Here is an 18,132-nt window from a genome sequence, read left to right as displayed (position 1 = left end):
GCTGCGCCCTCCACAACTAAGATTGAAGGACAACAACTTGACTTGGAGCTGATGGGTCCTGGGAAAAACACACTGTTCCCCAATAAAGTTAAAAATGTTTAAAAAAAAAGTCAAGATAGTGGGTCCCTCTCAGAGAGACAGGAGAGGGAGAGGAGTGTCATTAGGGTGAATCACATGGGGTGGGGAGAGCAGGGGAGTATGTTCCCCCGGACGTGGGTGATGTACAGGCTTATAATTTTTTTTACACTGCACATATGTGCATTATGCATTTTTGTTATATCTAATTCACAACTCTAAAAACTAATGTACCTGGGAAGTGGGATTATGGACCTTTTTTAAATATGCATTTTTAGGGAAATACTGAGCCTGGTGGTTATGGGCGTGGACTATGTAGTCAAATTCCCACGCTCAGATTGTATCTTTACTATTTATTAGTTGTACGGCCTTGGGCAAGTTACCTACCCACTCTGTGCCCAAGTTGCTTCATCAGTAATCATAGGGTGGTGAGATAGGATAAATAAGGGCAAGAAGCAACAAGCATTCTAAAATATTAGCTTTTTTTTTTTTAAGGTTTTTTATTGGGGAATTGGGGGGAGGGGAACAGCGTTGGGGAATTGGGGAAGGGGAACAGACAAGTAGACAAATTGCTGTTTTTGTTCTTCGGTCTAGTTGTGGAGGATATCGCTTCACTGGTCCATGTTGGTATGATCATTGTGCTCTTCCTGGGTGAGGCAATCGGTCACTGGTCATTGGTCGGCCGTTCACAGCAGCTCCTGGCAGTTCACACCAGTTACTGGCTGCTCACGCTGGCTGCCAACCACTCATGTAGCTCACGGCAGCCCACTGCAGCCCACAGCAGCCCAGCTCCAGGTGGAGCTGTTGTTCATTATCTTAGCTGTAGAGGGCAAGTGTCACTGGCCTCAATGTGTGATCCGAACTGCAGCCCTGCTGCTCAGAGCTGGCGCTCCCAAGCGAGCTCTTAACCAGCTGAGCTACTTGGCCGGCCCTAAAATATTAGCTTTTAGTATACTAGTATTAATATGGCTACCTCAGCTTTCTTTTGATAAGTGTTAATATTGTATATTTTGTATTAGGGTTCTCCAGAGCAACAGAACCAGTCAGAGATATATAGATATAGATACAGATATAGATGAAGAGAAAGAGAAATTGATTTATTATGAGATTATAAAGAATTGGCTTACATGGGGCTGCCGGGTGGCTCAGCTGGTTAGAGCGTGTGCTCTGAACAATAAGGTTGCCGGTTTGATTCCCACATGGGCCAGTGAGCTGCACCCTCTGCAACAAGGTTGAAGACAATGACTTCAGCTGAGCTGCGGGTGGGTGGCCGGATGGCTCAGATGGTCAGAGCGCGTGCTCTTAACAACAAGGTTGCTCGTTCGATTTCCCGCATGGAATGGTGGGCTGCGCCCCCGGCAACTAGACTGAAAACGGCAACTGGACTTGGAGCTGAGCTGCGCCTTCCACAACTAGACTGAAGGACAACAACTTGACTTTGAGCTGATGGGTCCTAGAAAAAACACAGTTGCCCAATAAAAAAAGAATTGGCTTACATGATTATGGAGGTTGAACAGTCCCCTCGATCTGCCATCTGTAAGCTGGAGACCCAGGAAGGCCAGTGGTATGATTCCATCTAAATCCAAATGCCTGAGAACCAAGGGAGCCAATGGTGCATATCCCAGTCCGAGGGCCACACACACCCACAGAGGAGGGCCATCTGCTGAGTCCACTGATTCAAATGCTAACCTCCTGGGACCCCCAGAAATAATGTTTAATCTGGGCAGCCCGTGGCCAGTCAAGTTGACACATGAAATTAACCACCACAGTCTTCTGTCTTTTTACTTTAACCTTTTTGTCTCTATATTTAAAGAGTGTTTCTTCACTAACTCACATTGGGGTTACTTACCGTGGCAAATCAGGAGAGAGGAAAATTTCAAGAAATCAATTAAGGTGGTTCATTTTCCAAATCGTGGGGTCATCTCTAGGCATATTTGATTTCCTCTGTTCCTTCCTCCATATCTTATTGGTTACCAAGACTTGACCATATTCCTTCTAATTGACTTTTAGTTTCTTTTCCATTATCACCACCATCACTCTAGTCAGGCCCTCAATGGTGTCATTCCAGACTCTTCAGAGCGTCTCTAAACAAATTTGAATATTGGGGGGGTGGGAAAAGTGGGCTAGGGTGGACTGAAGTGGGCCCCACAGAAGAAAATATAGAGTGTACCTTGTGGAATTGCATATAGTAGTAGCATCTTGCATTTTTATGCAGTCTGACAATCTTTGCCTTTTACTTGGAGCATTTAGACCATTTATACGTAGCAAAATTATCAATACATATGCTTGGGTTTAAATCCATCATTTGCTATTTGTTTTTCTTTTTCTTTTTTTAAATATTTTTATTGGGGAATTGGGGGATGGGAACAGCGCTGGGGAATTGGGGGAAGGGGAACAGACAAGTTGCTGTCGTTTTGTTCTTCAGTCTACTTGTGGAGGATGTTGCTTCACTGGCCCAAGTTGGCACCATCATTGCACTCTTCCTGGGCGAGGCAGATCAGTCGCCGGCTTCTGGACGGCCGCTCACTGCGGCTGCTGGCCGCTCACACTGGCTGCTGGCTACACACAGTAGCCCATGGCAACCTACTGCCACAGGGGCTGCAGCCTACGCCGTCGCCAGTGACTCATGGCAGCCCAGCTCCAGGTTGAGCTGTTGTTCAGCATCTTAGCTGTGGAGGGCAGTGTCACTGACCCTCATATGTGGGATCCAAACCGGGGCCCTCTGGCGTCCCAAGCCAGTTCTTAACCATCGCGCCACTCAGCCGGCCCGCTATTTGTTTTTCTATCTGTACCACCTGTCCTTTGCTCTTTTTTCCCCCCTCTTCTCCTGCCCTCTTTTGGAGTGTGTCTCTGTGTATGTGTGTGTGTGTGTGTGTGTGTGTGTGTTTAATAATTCCTTATCATCTCCACTCTACCCGTACCATGCCAGCAGTTCTCAACATGTGCCCCGTGGACCCCTGGAGGTCCCTGAGACCCTTTCAGGGGGGTCCACGAGATAAGAACTATTTTATAATTATACCAAAATGTTATTTGCCTTTTTCATTCTCATTGTCTCACAAATATGCAGTGTTTTTCCAGAGGCTACATGATGTGCAATGATATTACTATATAATGAAATGAGTCACTATTTGGAAGATTGGCCTAACTCCGAGAACTGATATTTTTCATGACTAATGCATGATGTTACGTAATCACAGATGGGTAAAAGATTCATTCAAAATGCCAGCTAGATCAATGGAGTTTAATGTAACAGAACATGAAAAAATAGTGCATCGATATGGTTTTAGAGTCTGCATTGCAAGTGACCTTTAAGACACTAACACTTATTGATTTGGGGTGTAGTATCAAAGAAAAAGAATGCACAATTTTCTGAAAAGGCTATTAAAACACTCCTCCCTTTTCCAACTATATATTTATATAAGACCAGATTTTCTTCACATACTTCAACCAAACCAACAATTCACAACATACCGAGTGCAGAAGCAGCTAGGAATACCCAGCTGTTTTCTATTAACACAGATAGCAAAGAGATTTGCAAAGCTATAAACAATGACACTCTTCCTCCAAATATTTTTGTTTGGGAAAATGTATTTCTTATTTAAAATAAGTTATATATGCTAATGTATAATGCATGTATTGTTATTTTTAATGAATTAACAGTTTTTAAATTTTTGTTTTAATTTCTGATGTAAATATCGACAGATATAATCCACAGAGTTGATTCAAAACTGTCTTTTAGCGATGGTTAATAGCAATGATATATAAAGTGTATTGGTTTCCTGGAGCTACCATAACAAAGTTCTACATACTGGATGGCTCAACACAACAGAAATTTATTCCCTCACAGAGACTAGAAGCCAAAATCAAGATGTCAGCAGGGCCACGCTCCCGCCACACCTCTAGGGAAGAATCCCTCCTGCCTCTTTCAGCTTCTGGTGGCCCCACATGTTCCTCAGTTTGTAGTCACATCACTCCGATCTCTGCCTCCATCTTCACATGACCTTCTTCTCTGTGTCCCTAGGTGTCCCCTCCTCTTATAAGGACACCAGTTATTAGATTTAGGGCCCACCCTACTCCAGTGTTACTTCATCTTCCCTTAATTACATCTGCAATGACCCTATTTCCAGATAAGGTCACATTCTGAGGTTCCAGGTGGACATGAATTTTTAGGAGGACACTGTTCAACCCACTACACCTGGTATATTAATGGAAAGTAATGCCCTAAGTAGTGTGATGTCAGGAAGTAAAGAAATATGGAGGAAATAGACACTGAGTGGAAAGTGGAATTGGCCTCACCTCCACAGGACATGAGCCCCTCTGGGTCTGCCCCGCCTCCCTTCCAGGCCTCTAGGCTAGTAACTGGAGTTACTACATAGCCCAGCTGGAGCCTGCTGGGCCTGGTCACGGAGGACAGGGTCCAAACCCCAAAGGAGCTGCAGGTTCTAGAGAGAACACGGAATGAATTCGGAGGATGCTGAGTCAAAGAGGGTGGAAAATAGAGCTGGTTAAGGGAGAGCATATTGCTTTGGGAGCCTTGTCCAGGACACTGGATATGCTGCCCTGGTGTTGAGATGGTGCAATCATGCTGCTAACACGGCCCCTAGCAGCACGGATGAGGTGATGGCCCATGCTAAGTGAGGCCAGCTGTGCTTCAAAGGCTCAGAGAAGGGGCCATGCTACAATGGACATGCTCTACAAGGTCGCAAAACCCCCCAGATGGGTAGGTTTCTTGGGAGGACCTGATAGATACCCCATTCACCAAATTCGTAAGAGAGGCATGGTGAAGGTGTGCCAGCATCACTAAGAAGCAAAGCGGAGGGGGAGGTGGGAGGGGGGTGGGCGGTTTGTTCAGTGGGTTAGAGCACAGTGCTCATAACACCAAGGTTGCCGGTTCGATCCCCAGGTGAGCCACTGAGATGTGCCCTCCACAACTAGATTGAAACAACTACTTGATTTGGAGCTGATGGGTCCTGGAAAAACACACTGTTCCCCAATAACAATTTTTAAAAAAGAAAGAAAGAAAGAAGAAGAAGAAGAAGAAGAAGAAGAAGAAGAAGAAGAAGAAGAAGCAAAGAGGTGGCCTACAGGAGATGCCATCGCAGGACCAGGATCACTGGCATCCTGGGAGGATGGGCTCCAAACCAGCAGAGGCTTAGTGGCGGTGGGCAGCTGTCACAAGCCATGAGATCAGAATTATTGTAACAAGTGGCAACGGTGGAGGCAGCCAGGGAGGCCTGTCCCACAGAGAGTGATGGAGATGGCTAAAAGAACCTGGGCGTCTGGAGGGGCAAAACATTGGGTTGTCGGAAAAGTCATGACGCGTTTTTGCAATGAAAAACATAGAAAAAAATACGTCATGACTTTTCCAGCAACCCAGTAGATGGGCAACCAGCAAGGGCACTGCTCGACCCGTACCATGAAAGGCAATAAGGACTGGACCGTGGGAGGCTGGGGCAGCGGCCCCAATAAAATGTAATGACCCCTTGCGCACTTTTCAGACCTGAGACAGTTTTCAGACCCAGAACCCACTGACTGAAGGAAGGCTGGGTCCCCAGGACCTTGTGACCTGGAGCAAATGTGTAGTAATGGTTTCCCACAGCCTTCCCCCAAAGAACCGGTGACACTTATTTGGATAACTGTACCCTAGGAGAGGTGGAATGTGCAAACACTTGTAGGACCATTGGACATGGGGTCTGAGTTCACAGGATCCGTGGACATTCAAAGTGTTATCACATGTCCCTCTTAGAGTGGAGACGTGGTGGAGGCCAGGTAACAAGTGGAGTCCTGGTCCTGTCGGGCTCAAAACAGGTCCACTAGGTGTGTGGGCACTTCTCTGATCCTCAAATGTATAACTGGAATATAGAGACTTGATATTTGACAGAGCCCCCACATTAATTTGTGACCTGTGACCTATCACAGTGGGGAAGGTCATGAATAAACCTGTAAATCAGGAATTTCCTGGAGTTCAGCATCTGACCTACAGGGAACCAGTGTTTTGACATGGAGATTATATGAATGTGGAATGGTGAAATCCTATGAGAGTTTTTCACTCGTTTTGTTTGCACAGCTCCATTCCCGTTATAAGACCCTGAGGCTTTCTGTACCTGGGCTAACTGGTCAAAGTCATACTGTTACAGAGAGTGGGCCCTTCTTGGCGCGATGTCTAGGCTTGTTTTCCACTTCAGGGGTCAAACCCAGCGGTGTCCGGGCTGTTCCTGCACCCAGCGTAGAACCCAGGCCTCGAGGAAAACTGGGAATCCTAGCGGCTACATTGCCAGAGGGTGGGACCTCCTCTGCATGGTGTCCAGGTTCTTGGCATGTCAAGCAAAGAACTGAACAAGATACAGAGGTAAGGTAGTAAAAGAGAAGTTTATTAGAAGAGAAAGTACACTCCAAAGGGTTAGGAGCAGGCCCAAGCGACAGCATGGCCAAGGCTGTAGCTCACAGGCTCAAAGGGCAAAGGGCCAAGGGGCCCTGACTGGTGAGGACTTGGAGTTTTTTTCCCTTTTTTCTCTAGAATGAGCTGTTCCTCTCTGGTGTGGAACCACTTGATCGACACCTGTGATTAACAACAGGCTGTTACCTCATCTCTTTATTTTTTTAAATTAATTAATTCTTAATTCTTTTTTTTTTTTTGGCTGAGCCATCCTGCCACCTGTTGGCAGCTCAGCGGCAGCTCAGCTCGGGCCGTGAATGGAACCAGTGACCCTGTTGCTCAGAGCTCGCACTCTTGAGCGAGCTCTTAACCAACTGAGCCACTCGGCCGGCCTTACCTCATCTCTTTAGACTGTGCATGTTCCTTCCCAGAATCGAGTCTGTTATAATGATACTAATGAACTTCCAGGCATATGTGTAATATTATAATGATGGTATAATGAGGCCCAGGTGAAATGAAGGTCGTTGTGGCCTTTCCTGTGCAGGTGTGAGTGACTGGTTTAGCCCAGCAATAGTTCAGGGTCAGTAAACTGCGGCTGGTGAGCCACATGTGGCTCTTTGGGTACGTTCCGTCTCAAAAGTTTGCCGACCCCTGGAAGAGCCAATCCTGTCCCTCACAACAATGTAAAATTTATTCGAGAGCCATAACTATATTTTTACATAATCACCATTATGTGAATATCCTTTAAAAGTTTCATAAATGAAACTGTGATAGTTTTATTTTCATTTTCAGTTTTACTTCAGAGCCACATGTACGTACTCAAAGAGCCGCATGTGGCTCGCAAGCCACAGTTTGCCGACCCCTGGCGGCTCTTCCATCTCAAAAGTTTTTCCACCCCTGGTCTAGTTGGGTATTTTGTACCCATTTGTTTCCTCATAGGGGTAGATAATTACAGTGAGGTGAAGCTTTGGGCGGAGAGGGGAAGTCTTTTGGGCGGTCACAGCCTGTGGGTTGTGTTGGACGTACAGGAATGCAGAGACCCAATGCCTGCCTCTAACTGCCTGCCTTATTTTTTCCTTGAGAGACGTGATCCCCATAAAATCTCAATGGGAAATGAGGGACAGGAGGTCTTTTCTTCTGTATCTGCTTCCTGCTGGGCAGGCGTGTCGAACTGTCCCTACCTATTGGGGGATTCATGGAACTCTCACCCTATCTGATCTTAGAGGAGAGGAAGGGGTCTCAAGATCCTCCTGGAAGACAGTGTTGGCTTCTTTGATTGGGATTGGTAATCTTACTGGGGCACCATCTGTATCCCCAAGGCCCCTGAATGAGGAAAAATAGATTTTAATTCATAAATTTAAAAGTGTTGGCTTAAAGAGCAGAGCTCAAAGCTATTGATGCAGGGTGGCTACGTGATAGAAAATCCATCAGCTCTTATGTGGCCATTCAGCCGGTCACTCAAGTGGCGTCAGTTGTCCAGGAGCTGGGCCCACAACGAGTTGGAAAGAACATTAGGCTTCAATGATTACAATCAACAAGTATAAATCACAAATTTCAGGATAATTTTCTAAAGCAGGGGGTAGGAGATTTATATGATTCAGGTTAAAAACAATCTATTGTTTATGATTAAGAAACTGATTTATAAAATAATTAAGAAGCGGGGGGATAGGAGCTAAAAAAACTGGGAAAAAGGAATCTTTAAAGAAAAGGAAACTTTAAATCCCTATAAGAAAGAAAACTAAGTTTTTCAGTGGGGAGAGGGGGCTACTGACTTAACTGGTATCAGTACTAGTGAGACTGGGAAAATAAAGAACTCAGTGAAATTAAAGAAAAAACAAAGGTAGATAAAACAGATACAAGGAAAATGAATGAAAGCATAGTGGGAAATAGATGTCTCAATTTAATACTCTCTCATGTCATACTTTGTTTGGAACTGAAGCCCTACCACGCATGTCTACCTCCACATGTAATTTTTTTAAATCAGTGTTAATTTTTAAATGGAAGGATAATTAGCATCCATCAAAATAACAGTATGTGTATTAATAAGTTGCTAAAGTTAACATTACATTACTAAAAAATTGATTTTTTTAGAAAATGTGTAAACCTCCAAAGTGCCCTCCAGCGAGATAGTAAGTCAAAACAATCTATATTCCCAGAGTGGTAAAAATGGACGCTGTCCTTGAAAGGCCTGAAGAACGCATCAAAGCTTCATTTAATTGTCGGTCTAGTTTCTGTGAAAACAAGATGGATCCTGGAGGACAACCTACAGCAAACACAATCACGTGATAGCCCCAACTGCAGACATGGTGTCTTTTTATTTACTTATTTTTTTGGTGGTAAAATCACATAAAGTTTCCCATCTTAACCATTGTTAAGTGTGCAGTTCAGTGGCATTAAGTACCTTCACATTCTTGTACAACCATCGATACCACCCATCTCCAGAATGCTTTTTATCTTGCAAAACTGGAACTCTGTACCCGTGGAACACTAACTCCCTCCCAGCCCCTGGCACCGCCATCCTCAGATGTGAGGCCTTTGCTGGAGCAGATTCACCTGGTGTCAGGTATACAGGATGAGGCTATTGACTCACACAGTGAATCAGAACCCCTGGGGGGGACCTGGAAACCTGCATTTCACGAGCTTCCCAGATAGGTGCGAAAGGAAAAAGAAATTGCCGTAAATGATGACAATGTTTGTGTAAATGTATATCTTCTCACAGATAGCCCGCAGTGAAGGGATGAAGGAAATGGAAGGCATTTATTTATCTTGTCATTCCAGCAGGTCCAGAGTCCATTCAGGGTAGAAGTGGGTTTGCCACGAGGCTTGGGGCTGCTCACAGAGCAAGGACATGAGGAGTAGGATGTTCTAGGAGCAGAGGGGAGGCCAGGATTGCCATCAGGAGGCATTTCTGTGGAAGTGCGTCGGGTAAATTGCTTTAAAAGAACCCAAAAGGATGGGACGTCAGTCTGCAAGCCCCACTGGTTTGATGTGACTTATATTTTCGTTCTGAACAAGTATTCATTTTCATACTAAGTCATATTTTTATATTAGTTTTCTTACAGAGGGCCTCAAAATGTAGTCCCCACACAACCAGCATCTGCCTCTGGTTTCTGGGGTCTACAATGGTTCTTTGTACTTTGAGGACTTTGCCCTGTGATCCCTGAGGTTTTTAACATACTGAACACCAAAACAGGTGGCTCTCAGGCCCACCAGCCACAACAGAACCAGCCGTGAGCATATATTCAGCTTGGAACCTCCCTCCTTCACCCCCAAGGCCAGGGAACCCCTCATTCACAAGTAGGGGGTCAGGTGAGCAGACACCATCCCTGCTCCCTGCTGCCCCCTAGTGGATCTCAGGTGACAAGACCCCATGTGTACACAAGGGGCGTGCCCTGTAGTGTGGTTCACACGCTCCTGAAACCATTCAAAATTTTATTATAGCTGCTTTAAGCGCCTGGGGCTTTGCTAGGGCCTCTCAAAAACCCATAGCGAAACTAGTTGCTCACTGGGAACCCTCAGTAGGTGGCTGACTTCTCCCCCACATCGCATGCCCGGGCAGCTCTCAGGGAGGCTACCTGGCCACACAGGGACACACACACACTCAGCACCCCAGAGGCCCGGCCACAGTGGTAAGGGGCCCAGACAAGTAAAGCCAAAAAAACAAAAAAAAACAAAAAAACTGGGTGGGTTGTTCTTCTCTGGAACAGCTAGCGCAACCTGGCATGTTTTTAAAAAATAAATATGGAGGTGGCCGGTTAGCTCAGGTGGTTAGAGCGCAGTGCTCATAAAACCAAGGTTGCTGGTTCGATCCCCACATGGGCCACTGAGATGCGCCCTCCACAACTAGATTGAAACAATTACTTGACTTGGAGCTAATGGGTCCTGGATAAACACACTGTTCCCCAATTAAAAAACAAAAACAAAAAGTAAATATGGCCTTGATGTTTGGAGCAGGACGTGGCTGCATATACTGGGGAAGGCCCCCTCTAGCCCGCCGCCATCTCCAGAGTGGTCCCCCCAGAGCACAGTGGGGAGGGTCCTGCAGAGCCACAGGTTTTCCTGCCCGCAAGCTGTTCATTCTGCTGCTGTTGCAGATAAACCAGTGGGAGACTCAGCTGCAGAGCCCGGGCTTCACAGGCGGAGCAGAGCAGTTAGGAAATGTCTATTAGAGGAGGCGTCCTAAGCAACCCGCTCTTTATCATCGATCATCAAAGAGATTTGACTTCTCCGTATTAACTGTTGCCAGGGGAACGGGTGGGACCTGGCCCCGGCCTGAGTCTCCCAGACAGCTCAGTACTCTGGTTGTCCTTGGGTCACTGGATCATTTCACCCACGGGTTTGAGGGACATGGGGTCCCTTTCTCCAACCAAGCGTGATAACCAGACAGAGTCAGAGGCAGTCGTGGGACCGTTGCAGAAAGGGTATCGCAAGAACTGGCCACTAGGCACAATGTGGGCCTTGTTAAGGACCATGAGATGTCCCTCTGAGTGAGGCAGCCTCCCTCCCACAAGGAAAAAGCCTGCACTGCCCTGCTCACCTTTCGCCATCAGACAGTGTTCTGGGAATACCGGGGGAGCTGCCAGGAGGAGGTGTCTGTAGGTGCCCTGTGGAGGAGGATGTTGGCATCCCGATTTCACAAGCCCAGCCCCAAGTACCAGCTGAGACCTTCTGGGCAGCTCTTGCACATCCCTGCTGGGAAGCTGGCTTCTCGCCTCAGGCCCAGAACCTCACCCGTCTGGGCCTGTCTCAGCTTCCTGCCAGGGCCCAGCTGACGGTGAGGCTCAGGTGCCCCAGAATGCCTGACCCTGTGAGTCACTGACCTATCTACACACACCCTCCCTGCCTGCTTGCATTATAGCTTGGTTGGGGTCAGGTCAATGAGAGTCATAGAGCCAGGGACCTCAGAAGCAAGAAGTGGCAGATATGGCCGAGGAGCCTCTGAATGGTCTATTCTTACAGAGTTGAAACCTATTTTGAAAGTTCTTATTTATAGGGTCAAGGAGCCAGCCCAATGAATGCCAGATGTGCAGTCCTTGATTCAATGAGGAAACTCCAACTCACATGCGGGCGTGGGCTTATGGGTTACCTGCCCCTCCTTCTCTCCTCGCTCCTGGCAGCTCAGCAGAGCAGTCACCAGCCTTCAAGTATTCTCAGGAACAGGCAAAAGTGAGCAGAAACTGCCTTTACTGATCTCCAAACCCTCCCCCACTTTGGTCCTCCCAGGAGCGCAGGCCCCGGTGGAGCAGATATTCAAAATGATATTAGCAGCCTGGGAGGTGCGAGTTGAGGCAAAGCCTAGACTGTCGAGGGCTTAGTACATCATGGTCTGGTCACATCACCCATTCATTAGCCCACTGTATTTCCTGAGCACTCATTGCATGGATACACAGAGTGCCTTGGCTACACAGAGGTGCACTCAGCCCCAGCCTGCCCTCCAGCAGCTTACAGTCCTGCCAGCTGGCCCAGAGAGGGGGTAGACAGGACACCTTGGTGGGGGCTCATTCATCCTGTTGTTAAGTCTTAACAGTGACTTATTCGGTAACACCCACTGTTTCCCCATATGCTGCCATCAAAATCAGTGCCAAGGTCATCATGGGTTTAGTGCCCTCCACCTCCACCAGCTCTGTCCTCTTGTCGCTAGTGCCCTGGTCCCTCACACAGGCTGTTGGACTAGACACTGGGAAGATGACTCCCACTCTCCGAAGAATGCCCAGCGAATCCCCATGAAATGGTGGGAACACGACTGACAGGGGTGCTCCACCTTCTCTGGGGCATCCACTACTGGGATCCCCTTTCTGAGTCTTCACAGGCTCTCCTGGCTTCCAAGGGGAAGAAAGAAATGTCTTAAGAACAATTCGCTTCCAGTAACTTATCCCAAAGAGTAGCAGGGAGCAGTTTGCGACAAAACGAGGAAAGGTGTTTCCTGGTCCTGAACCTGCTGTCATCCTTTGAATTTCTGCTGCTCCGTGACATGGGCCCTGCTCACCTCACATTGGCACTGTCTCTGTGTGGGCCTCCTTGAGGTCACAGGGCAACCTCATTCTTGTCCCACCCTTTCCTCAAACCTGTTAAATTAATGCTTGGGGAAATAAATCCTCCCCAAGACCACCTAGCAAAGGCCCCGCCTTCAGTGACACGGGAGTCCTGGCTGCATCCAGTCCCTTTGATTGGAGACTTCAGGCAGGAGAGCTCAGGAGTGGAAGTGATGGCTCCCCGGCCTGCAGAGCCCCAGGTCATTGCTTCTGTGTGCCCAGAGGTTCCCAAGCAAAGCTGGCGAGGAGGCAGGCCCAGGAAGGGCTGGGAGGGCAGTGACCATCAGAGCAGATGGCTGGCAGCACTTGGCTCAGGTGAGCTCCTGGCTCAGCCCTTGGGTTGGTGCCAGCACTGGGGCAGGTGTGTTGGCTGTGGCCAGCCCAGTCCTAGAGCCACTTCTGCAACGGGGATGGGGGCTTCATCCTCCCCTGCAGCCACCTGCCCCTTCTTCTCCAGCCCAGATACCTCCAAGTTGGGGGTGAGGCAAGGCCTCTCCCCTTATGTCCTCAGCTGAGTCCCGCTGGCCTTCCAATCAGCCACAAAGATCACAAACACCAGACTCTGGCCTGGCTGTGGGCTGCTGGGCTGATCCCTCGCGGTGTGAGCCACCAAGAGCTTCCTCAGTCTGCCCAGCCTCCGGGTGCCTCGCAGTCAGCAGGGTCGGTGGACCAGCCAGGGGGCTACCAGGGCCGCCAGAGGCCAGGGTCGCAGGGTGGTGCAGGCGGCGAAGGCACGGGGGCGGGAGGCGGGGAAGGCGAGGGCGCGCCGCAGGAGTCCCGAGCAGGCCCGCCGTCAGGGGTGGCGCCGGCTGCCCTCCGCCGCAGGTGCTCCAGCAAGCGAGAGCTGACGGCGGGATCCAGGACGCGGCAGGCGGGCACCACGCGGATCAGGCGCGCCAGGCAGGCTCGGTAGCCCTCACGGTAGCTGTCGGAGGGCGCTGTGGATGGAAAGGCGCGTAAGGCGCAGGGTGAGGCGTGGGGTGCGGGGAGCAGGGCTGGGGCCGGGCGGGGTCACTCACTGGGCGCTGTCCCCGGGCAGGAGGACGCAGGCAGCTCCTGCAGGAAGCGCACGGTCATTTCCAGGATGTCAGCCTTCTCCAGCTTCGAGTAGCGGGAACTCTGCTCCCGGCCCAGGAGAAATGGACAATCAAGACCTACCTCCCGCAGGTTGCCTGAGTACCGCGCCCTTACCAGGAGCTGGGTGCCAGGTGCGCCGTGGCCGGGGGTGGGTTGGCTGCTCCCAGCCAGCCCCACCCGGACTCAGCCTTGGGCGCCGCGCGGAGCCCCCTTGCGGGTTCCTGGGGCAGAGGCCCGTCGGCCCGCCTGCACTTCGCCCCCCGCGACCTCAGCCACACACACACACACACACACACACACACACACACACACACACACACACCCAGGGCCGCGGCACTCACCTCCCTGCCGAGCAGCGGCAGGATGAGCCCCTTGAGTTGCCTCAGGCTCTCGTTGATGCGCGCGCGGCGGCGCTTCTCCAGCAGCGGCTTCAGGCTCTGTGGGCGGGCGTGGGGGCCGCGGTCAAGCGGGTCGCAAGCCAGGCCCCTGCTGGGGCGCCCCGCCCCGAGGCCCCAGTCCCCAGCTCCTACCTTACGCAGCTCCGCCGGGTCCCCGGCCCTCCGAGGCAGCCCCATGCTCGACGGGGAACCGGCGCTGCTGCGGGCTCTGCGGGCGGGAGGCCTGCTTCTGCCCGGACGCGGAGCCGAGACTGGCACCCAGAGGGAGGTCGGGCGAGCGCGCTGCCGGAGACCGCGCTAGTGGGGAGCGCGCCGCGCCCGCAGCCCGACTTTAAGGAGACGGTGTCGCCAGCCCCGCCCCGCCCCGCCCCGCCCCGCAGAGTCAGGCAGCCTGCGGGTCCCACCTCCCGCCTTTGTTCCGGAGCGGGGTGGGGATGGTAGGGGGCACCGCAGAGCCCCAGGGATCTCGCCCCAGGCCTTCGTGTCCCATCTGCGGCGGGGTCGCGGCCCCGGGCGCCCCTCGAGCACTTGCAGGGGTGTGTGTGGGCGCCGTCGCAGCCATCTCTGCTCTGACCCGGCGGGCAGGAGAGGTCCGGGCGCGGCCAGGCGGCACCTCGCTCAGGCTGCGGTTCTTCCTTGTCCAGCGCCGCCCTTCTTCATTCATTCGGGCTCAGCACTTCCTCGGAACCCCGCCCTAGACTCAGGCCGGGGACCCGGGGGCGGCAAGGTTCCCAAGGCCCAGGACTCAAGGGGCTCCCTCGCGGGTGTCTACTACCGGGAGGGACTCGCACTGCCAGTTGCTCTGGGGCAGAGGGTCTGAGCAGAAAGGGGAAACCAAGGCCCACGGAGACGTCTTAACTTGCTTAGGCGGTGGCCGCTGGGAACGGGCTACGGCTGGACTAGGCCCTGCTCGCTGGACTGCTTGGCCAGAGCTCTGGGACCCCATAGAATCTCCCGGCAGCTCTTCTAGTTAGGGGTCATCTGGTTCCCCAGCCTAGGTTTTGAATGGGGAAACTGAGGCTCAGATAAACCAGGCAACTCAGGAGCCCTCGGAGCTCATTTTCATTTCAACCGGCTCCAGCTTCGGTTCCCACCCGCGGGACAAGCGGGGCGGTCCTGAGTGCGGGCTCACCGCTGCCCGCCTTGGCCCCAGCGGCCGCCGGGCCCGCCTCCTCGCCGCGTGGCGGTTGCTGCAGCAAACTGGCTGGGCGTCCCCCCGCCCATCTGCTCAGGGCCATCCTCCCCCAACCGGCTGGCGGGGCAACGGCCACCCGGGCGGACCGCAGTATGGACTGCCTGGCCCGCCCACTTGCGGATGGGGGGGGGGCGACCCACCCAGAGAGGCCTGGAGGACGCACCGTGGGGCGGAGCCAAGAAGGCGCTGTTCAGGGTGCTGAGCGTGGCCCACCCCGGCAACTCGCCCCAAGTCCTCCTGCCGCGCGTGCTTCCCCAGCGGGGCCCGAAAAGGCTAGCCTGCCGTGAAGAAGGGGCTCCGAGCAGCTTGGGCGAGAGGGAGCTGGGGCCACCCGTACCAGTCTGGCACGCAAAGGGCCAACTGGCCACCATTTATGGAGCACGTTCTGTGTGCCAAACACAGGGCCCGGTGCTTTTTGGTTTTACCTCCATTAACCCCCATAACAGTCCTAATTATGAGACTAGATCATTCAATACATTTGGGCTAGCAGGGTCTGGGAGTTCTGAGCTTCTGTCTCCCTTGTGTCTTTGAACCCAGGGTAACTATGGGCCAGCCCCCTCCAAGGTAATTAATTATTTTTTAAGGGTTCAGAGAAAAACTTTGTGGATCACTTGCTGATGTCCCACTAGTCACCCCACCCCAGCCACACACACCGGCTCACTCCGTTCTGTGCCCACAAGCCCACCCTGCACCAACATTTGCATCCTTGCTGAGAGTCCCTCACGGGCTCCTGGGGGAAGGCACTGGGGAGGAAGGTTCCTCCCAGAACACCCTCTTCCATGCCTGTAAACCACCATCTAAAGACTTGAGGAGAGGGGAACAAACTCCCTTGTCAGTGCCAGTTTTTTAAAATTCTAGATTTTAAAAATTCTCTTCTCCATTCTCCTGCTGCTGTGAAGGACTGACCCAGTAACCCACCATTTCTTTCAACGGAAGGATGGGGGGAGGAGAGGGGCGGTGTGCTGATTACATGAAGGAGTCACTTATAACCTGGGGAACTTAGGCAAAACAAGTGAGTGGGCAGGGTGTGGGGGTTCAGGCTTTAGGGAAGTTGGGGCACCTAGGGGACAGTGGGGGGGACACTCCACTCTTGGTCCTTGCCCTTGGGTGGGGGGAGAAGTCTGAACAGGCATTTTCTACATAACTGGCAGATGGCCTGAGCCCAGCAGAGGGATGGGAGGGGGGAGAGACCCTAAGCTAACTTCTGGAGGGTAGGAGGCAGTGAGGGTGCAAAGAGAGGGAAATCAGGCGCAGAGGAACGGGCACTGCGGCGTCAGACAGCGTGCGTTTTGCCCTTTCCCATTTGTGCCACATCATGCAAGATACATTGAAAAACAAAACCAAAAAATACCTGCCAGTGCCTCAGTTTCCCCAGCTTTAAAATTGGAATAGTGGTTCTGCCTGTGTCATAGTATTATTGTGCGGATTAAATATGCCTGGTAAGCCGTAGAACTTCCATAAATGTGTTCTTGATAGTATGGGCTCCCTAAGGCTGCTGGGGAGGACCTGGTGGACCCCGTGGAGCTCAGAGAGGACCGAAGAGGCCTGGATCTCAGTCTGAGTCTGAACGGTGTCCTCAAAGGAGCCTGAGAAGCGGATCAGCAAGGATGGTTGTTCACACGTGACTGTTATGGAGATGTCCTATCAGCCGGGGGAAGGGCTCAAAGACCTCATGCTTTCTAACACCATAGCAGCAACCGTGTGGCTCCCAAAATGACAAAACCATGTGATAGGTGAAGGTGTCCAGGGCCAGCGGAGCCACCTTGGGAGTGTAGGACATGAATTGCAGGACATGATTTTAGTCATGGAAAAGGCACAGGGGAGGGGCGCCCAAGACAAGCCATTTCACCTCTTTGTTTCTGCAGCACCCCTGCCACTTGCAGGATGCACCTGCCGCTGGGTGGGATAGAGAAGGGCAGCTCCAGTGGGCATCAAGAGCCAGCCAAAGTACTAAGGTTGCCAAGGTAAGACTCCTCCCGCCCCTTGTCCACACACCACGAGGTAGGGGTCCCAGACCTCAGTGGCCACAGGTCCCATGGAGGGAACAAGGCTGGTCTGGCCGGGTAGAAGTCGCTGGAAACCTACCCTAACACGCAGACACAGCAGCTCTCGTTTACGGGTGATTTGGAGCTCAGAAGGCCATCACGCATGGCGCCACCAGGTGGCAGCCCCGGGAGTGGTATCCGTGGCAGCCATGGAGTCCCACACTAGGATTCCCACTGTTCCTGGAAGCAGCTTCGCTCTGCAACATTTCAGGGCTGTCCTGTGTGGGCCAGCTAGGCACTGGGTGAAACAGCCCAGGGCCAGTCCTTCTTGGAGCTCCAGTGAGGGGGTAGGAGGGTAGGAGATAGCAAAGGAAGGGCACAGACTGTTTCAAGGTCGCAGGATGTGTTGATTGGCCTCCCACAGCTACACAGCCCCCACCTTCTGGCAGCTCTCCCTCATGTCCAGCCCACTGTGCCTCCCTCCAGCTCCCAGGAAGGGCTTCCCACCATGCAGGCAGGGTGGTTTGGTCCATGTGTGCTCTCCTGGCCTGCTGCCCTCCCAGGGCCTTTCTTTGTCCTCTGGGAGGGGTCCCCCCCTCTCCTGGTGACTGCTCTGGGGCATCTCCCCACTCACCTCCTTGTTTTTCCTTCTCTCCATTTGGCAGCCCCAGGCCCTCAAGTTCACAGTTAACTCCTCCCACTTCAGACAGCAGCTCTGAGTGCTTCCTGTCATCCCCTCTGGATTCAGAAATCTGAGCTCCCCAGGCATTCCCTTCCTTCCCTCCTTCCCGCCCTCCCTCCCTGCTGGAGGCTCTGAGGGCAGTTCTTGGGGTCTGGAGGGCCTCAGGAGGTCTGAGAGCCTAGCACCTGTTGTGCCCATTGGGGCCTAGACCCAGGGCCCCTGGGGACTTGTTAGGCCTGCTCCTGCCGGCCCCCTGCCTGGGACGCCACTTCTTACCACTCAAAATACAGCCCAGGGCACCTCCTCAGATGA

The 18,132-nt window shown here is 51.9% G+C and overlaps 1 protein-coding gene across 1 annotated transcript; it reads right to left on the bottom strand.

Annotated features, from left to right (window-relative positions):
* Positions 1 to 10,522: 10,522 nt before the first annotated feature.
* HES2 (hes family bHLH transcription factor 2) lies at positions 10,523 to 14,135 on the bottom strand. The gene is made up of 4 exons (XM_019660364.1): positions 14,091 to 14,135; positions 13,902 to 13,997; positions 13,503 to 13,602; positions 10,523 to 13,421 (listed from the first exon to the last, which is right to left on the bottom strand). The coding sequence occupies exons 1-4, from the start codon at positions 14,133 to 14,135 to the stop codon at positions 13,165 to 13,167; spliced, it is 498 nt and encodes a 165-aa protein (XP_019515909.1). The 3' UTR covers positions 10,523 to 13,164.
* Between the last annotated feature and the right edge of the window lie 3,997 nt (positions 14,136 to 18,132).

The sequence above is a fragment of the Hipposideros armiger genome, unplaced genomic scaffold (assembly GCF_001890085.2).
Source record: "Hipposideros armiger isolate ML-2016 unplaced genomic scaffold, ASM189008v1 scaffold_316, whole genome shotgun sequence".
Classification (NCBI taxonomy): Eukaryota; Metazoa; Chordata; class Mammalia; order Chiroptera; family Hipposideridae; genus Hipposideros; species Hipposideros armiger.
Note: the sequence above shows the minus strand (reverse complement) of the source record. Positions and strands in the feature narration are given on the sequence as shown.

Bases quoted from the DNA above. Each gene is read 5' to 3' on its own strand.
- HES2 (XM_019660364.1), bottom strand. From the start codon at position 14,135: ATGGGGCTGCCTCGGAGGGCCGGGGACCCGGCGGAGCTGCGTAAG. The intron at 13,998-14,090 runs GTAGGAGCTGGG...GCCCGCCCACAG, and splicing joins ACCCGGCGGAGCTGCGTAAG to AGCCTGAAGCCGCTGCTGGA. The intron at 13,603-13,901 runs GTGAGTGCCGCG...GGCCGGGAGCAG, and splicing joins TGCCGCTGCTCGGCAGGGAG to AGTTCCCGCTACTCGAAGCT.